Consider the following 5741-nt stretch of genomic DNA (forward strand, 5'->3'; position numbering starts at 1 on the left):
GATGCTGCCACATAGTACCGAAGACTGTTTTTATTGTCTACAAACAACGTTCATCCAAAAAACGTCCGAGTTTTGTTTCGTGCTTTAAGAAGGATATTTCTGTCCTGGAACGTGTTCAAAGAAGGGAAACTACGAAACCACTCGTATTAAATGACATTAATCAGCTCTCTTAAAAGTTTTGCGAAAAATAGGGATTAAATGGAGTAAGACCAAGAAGTTTCAATTCGCTCATAATTCCCTTCATCATAACAGGATACTAGTTCACTTTGTCAACAAATAAAACTTGAATATACATATGTTTAAAAAATAACATGGAGAATCTGCACAAAGTTCTTTGCAAGTCTTCTGTGGTCAGAGTCACGAAGCCATGGAACTCATTACCAAAGGCGATGACAAGGACACCTCCTTCCAGTCCTTTCACAAAATACTCTACATGTTCCGCAAGTACTGAGATGGATACGCTAGATGTTGCCGCACCATTACTTCTGTTATTAGCCGATTTGTTTACATTCTTCAGTTTTTAGAAGGAAAATAAATAATTTATCAATCACCAAAGTAGGTCAACTGTGTGGATGATTGAGATAAACTGTAGTTGGTCGGGATTGTTGTGATCTCTTAGCTTACATCGGAGTCACAACCATCGGCTAACGAGTAACATGGACAGCCCTCTCTTCATATCTAGGTACTGTGGCTACTTTGATGACTATGCAGAACAAACAAGACGTTGTAGAAGGACTGTATTAATTAGAATAGATTAGAGAAACAGAGCGCGATCACTGCCGCATGAGCCTGTCCATGACATGAGGTTGATTGATGAGCGTTGGTCGTCCTTGACTTCGACAAGGACTGATAAACTGTTGAACATCCAAAAATCTGTGACATTTTACTGGCCCTACAAAAATAATCACAAATCATTGTTTGCAAGGACGGTCCCCTTAAACTCAGATGCGGATTTGAAGGGACAAACCGTTCCGTGATTTTGCTAAGTTAGATTAAAATGAAAGTTAAAATCACAATAGCTTGTTGTCGTTAAATTGAATATTGGAAGTCTGCTTATTCTTTGGACGGTCTGCTTCAAATATGTGCGGTTCGTGTAGATGTGTGAGGCTCGTACGTCAATTGGAAGCTTCTTGTAAAGCGAATTCTTATGGACTCTCAGACTAAGCAAGCAGCGAGTTATTCTTAATTTTTTCTTCACTTGGTTTGTAAAGTTACTTAATAACCATGTCGTACCTCATGATTACAGATGCTATTCATCAGTTGTAGACAGTGATGTATCACCGTTTCTTGCAATAAACAGACAGTCCAGTATCTTAAACTCCTAATACCGTTTGAGGAATCATGTCAATACAATGTCATGCCAATTTAATGTGTCTCAAACATGATTCAGTGACGTTATATATTTTTATAATAATCTAACAGCTTACTAAAGCAACTAGTCCACTACTTTCTAGTCCATCACCGTATAAGTGGTGTGATGAGATTTCACGTCATCTATTCCAGCAATTACATTTAACAGAAATGTAAGACTACTGAGTATTCATATCCAACTAAGGTTCATCTAGGTCGTTCATTGTTAAAACTTAAGGATACATTTCACCTCTTTGTACGTATCCACAAGCAAATAATAACAGTGTATTACTGGATTACATATTTATGAGGTTCATAAGGTACGTGAGTCACAAGTTGCCTTAGTTTGATTTCTACAGTCAACATAATTGGCATTATTTAGCTACTACTTTGTATGATTGTCTTATCTCTAATTATTTAAAACAAGGTTCAGCATACTACGTACACACAATATAATTACTTTGTTAGGACAAATCCTGTCAACTACGTAGCCCAGTTAGTTCCTATATAGTTTTCCATGTTTTATTTATTAATCCAAGAGAATTTTCGACCGAAACGTGCAGAACAGAAAGTATGGTGTGAATATATTCATTCAGCCTTTGCTGCATCTACCTCATACATGTACTGTAGATTAAAGACCAACCATTTATAATGGTATGACGACCTTATAAGTATGGTTCGCACTGCCGAGCTCACTGTTGTTACAAATCTCACTTTTAAATTCAAGTATTGACTTGTGAAGTAGTTGAGCGTGTTGACAGCTTCATTTATCTTGGGAGTCTCATCAGCCCTTGTGGTCTGGTGTGTGACGAAATCTCAGCACGGATACAGAAGGCTCGTCTAGCTTTCGCCAACTTGCGTCATTTATGGCGTAGGCGAGATATCCGTCTAGCAACAAAAGGATGGGTTTACTATGCAGCAGTTCGTTCCGTCCTACTTTATGGCAGTGAAACATGGCCGGTTAGAGTGGAGGATATTCGTAGGCTACTAGTATTCGATCATACGTGTCTTCGACGCATTGCTCGTATATCCTGGGACCACCGGGTAAGTAATGCAGATGTTAGGAAACGGGTACTAGGTAAGGATGGCAAATCGATTGATGAAGTAGTGAAACTTCATCAGTTGAGATGGCTGGGACATGTGTTACGTATGCCCAACCACCGACTGCCCCGACGTGCAATGCTTTATGGTGTAGGAGTAGGTTGGAAGAAAGCTAGGGGCGACCAAACAAAAACGTGGCACAAATCCATGAAGTCACTGACAAGTGAACTAAGCCATGTTGGTAGGTGTAGACTACCTGGTTGGGATTCGCGAGATGATAGCAACCGATGGTTAGAGACCTTGAATGACATGGCTCAAAATCGTTTGCAATGACGAAGGTGCATTCACTCTCTGTGTTCTACCGAATTCTAACCTTTTGAATTCTTTATGTCTCTATCTTTTTTCTCTTCAAATTTATTTCACTGTATTAAACTCCTTCAATAACATCAAACCATTATCTTTCACATAATACTTATACTCTTACCACTATGGGATTTGAATCGACAACTGCATCTCTGTGCTAATGTGGTATGGAAACTCGAACTGATGTACGTACGTACGAAGTTCTACGTTGTAACTGACTGATTGACTTGTCGGGATACAATGAAAAATATTAGGAGATATAAGAACTAATACAGTAACTTCTAAGTCCAAATTTTGATACTATGCATCGTTATAGAAAAACTTTCCAGAAGTGACTAATGAGTTGACGAAAAGTAAGGTAAATATAGATCTAAGTGCGTACTAGGTTTGATTCACATTTAAGCCATCAATGCACGCTGCTGGGAAGTCTTATACTAGAACGAAACGGTTGTTCATTGCTTCCTGGTTTTCAATAAGTATCTAAAATCAGTCTGCTATGTAAACTATAATATTCAAGTCTCGAGAAACCCCCTATGGTATGATCATCCTCCTGATTATAAACGGCCACGTAGATTTAATTGTTTTATTACTGACTGATCACGAGTTTTATTTTCACTGTTGTATTGTCCTAATTTTAATTTGCTTTTGTGTTAAAAATAGTACAAAAGGCTCAATTTTCTCATCACACTTAACGTCGCTTTTGGATGATAGTTATGGACGTCAGTGCCGATAAATCACCATTAATTCAACCTGAAGATACTTCGAACAAACCCAGTCTTCCTTCTATTACAGTTATCAAACCAAAACATCCAAGGCGCTATAAACTTTTACCAAAAGATAAACTCCGTTTCCCTAAAAATGATACTTCAAATCAATTTTGGCGTACAGGTGATTATACGAAACATATGCCTCTTATCAATGTAAATTGTGATGACGATAGGTTCGTTCTCTCATTTTCCTTACTAATTGTTCATTTATAATAGTAGGTACCACACAACCTGTTCATTTACATAGTCCGTGTATATTAGACCTGATGTCTTGCACATTTAGTAGCAGTGTACATAAACCATCATAATAGATCTCTAGACAGTAATTATATGTAGTTGGGAACATAGATTTTGTTTGATATGAATACACTTTCCGTTCCCAGACAACTCCACATGAATAATATGTTAGGTGACACTTCCTTAAATATTTCTCAACGTGATCACTCAAATCACTAATGCTGTGTTTACTAAGATAAGAGAAGAAATTATGGATCATCGCGACCAGTGGAAACTTTCTTGATGGAAGTTTTCGGAAGAGCATTATCAACCCATGTAATGCATATTTAAACAGCGATCATTAAAACCCCAGCTCTGGTGTGTTTTAACGGTTATCTGATGTATTTCATTTGACAACCGTGGTTCACAACCGGGTTCAAGTACTTTCATTTGGTCATTAATGTCTTTTATTGATTTATTTATTTGAACATTTAAATATTGGTACAAGGGGGCACCATATATATATATATATATATATATATATATATATGCGCCACACATAAATTGTCTTTTCATTTAATTGTATGAGGGCTATGCCACTACTCGTGTGCCCAGACCGAAGCTGTACACGCATGGTGTGAGAGCATTTTGAGAGAGAGGGCGGGCTCTCTCCACTCTTGGCCGTACCAGGGCATTTATTTAGACACTGCTAAGTTTATTTGTTTGATAGAATGGATATTTGTTGATTGCACAAATAGACGTCTAATAATCCATATTATTAACTATTCGATAAATGTTAGTTAACATGACCTACACTAAGTATCTTAGCACAATAGCAACACATAGTTTGCGCGATTTCAGGTTTCTATTATTCAATACGAGATTTTCGCTGTTCCTTGCTTCATTGACAGTCCAACTATTCTGATTAACCAAATAGAAAATAAATTATCAATCAATAAGATAATTTAAATGGCTTTGCCAAGAGTTAAAGCATAGTCTGACCTTCACACTTATTTTAGCAATATCCAGTCCATAAAATTCACTTGTTTACATTTATACACTCGAGGTCAATACATTACAGTGTTAGTTAGTCTTTTACATAACACCTTTACTTATATATTGTAATAATTTTTATGAAGAATGATTTTGAGTTTCTCATGGGGACGTTCCGATTGTTAACCTGATAGACATAATGGTGATCGATAGAAAAGGGATGTACAGTGAAACAATGTAGCCGACTAATAATTATTCATGAGACAGTTATTGACTCAAGCAGAAATAAATAATGTTAAGCGATAACACAACTGGGCAACAAACAAGTTTCAACATAACGTATTTATGTAAAAGTGCTTAACATAATAATAAACATGATTAAAATTCATCTTCTAATCTGAAGAATTGTTCAGTGCAGATTTCATAGATCACTCACTCCCTAGTTAAGTATATATATATACGTAATATAGTTATCATATTCTTTCCGTTTTTACAGTGAAGAGTTTGATGGCGCATTATTTCAAAAAGTTGCCAATAAAGGCTTATGTGATTATTTAAAAAATGATCGACTGTCGTCTCATAATCGATCAAATTTAACAAATACTCATACTTATGATGATTGGGATTTGCATCTTTCAACACCCGTTCAACGTAGAACACAAATTTGTTGTCCATTCAGTTGTACATTATCATGAATTTTTTTTAGGAGATAATGCTTTGGAGATTTCCCTCTTTCTTTAATTTATTAGTTCTTTCCTATTATTTTGTGTTAATCATAATGCATTTTTGTAACTTTTCCATTGTGCATTTCCACTTTGCCCATGTTTAACATATTTCTCGGGCTCTCTATTCTCAACTGCTTTAATGCTTTAGCATATTTTATCGGTCTTAACATTTTTTTATATCTACCAACTAACACTGATAATATATGAAATTATAGAGAATCAATGTATCATTTCTCTTCGTTGCATAATTAACTTGTAGAATAAAATTACCGATATTTGATACTCG

At 36.0% G+C, this 5741-nt stretch overlaps 1 protein-coding gene across 2 annotated transcripts; it reads left to right on the plus strand.

Annotated features, from left to right (window-relative positions):
* The first annotated feature begins 3405 nt into the window (after positions 1-3405).
* On the plus strand, positions 3406-5741 carry Smp_023930.1 (hypothetical protein). Of its 2 annotated transcripts, none has more exons than XM_018796173.1 (2): positions 3406-3694; positions 5201-5741. In XM_018796173.1, exons 1-2 carry the CDS (start codon positions 3459-3461, stop codon positions 5286-5288), a joined length of 324 nt encoding a protein of 107 aa, XP_018650411.1. In that variant the 5' UTR covers positions 3406-3458; the 3' UTR covers positions 5289-5741. The 2 variants fall into 2 exon arrangements, with proteins under 2 accessions (XP_018650411.1, XP_018650412.1); XM_018796172.1 differs by having other exon boundaries at positions 3415-3694; positions 5227-5741.

Source organism: Schistosoma mansoni, chromosome 2 (assembly GCF_000237925.1).
Source record: "Schistosoma mansoni strain Puerto Rico chromosome 2, complete genome".
Taxonomy (NCBI): Eukaryota; Metazoa; Platyhelminthes; class Trematoda; order Strigeidida; family Schistosomatidae; genus Schistosoma; species Schistosoma mansoni.

What these genes read in the sequence shown, in the direction of transcription:
- Smp_023930.1 (XM_018796172.1), top strand. Translation starts at nt 3,459, where the DNA reads ATGATAGTTATGGACGTCAGTGCCGATAAATCACCATTAATTCAACCT. An exon ending in GTAAATTGTGATGACGATAG is followed by an intron (nt 3,695 to 5,226) that starts GTTCGTTCTCTC and finishes CCGTTTTTACAG; the next exon opens with TGAAGAGTTTGATGGCGCAT.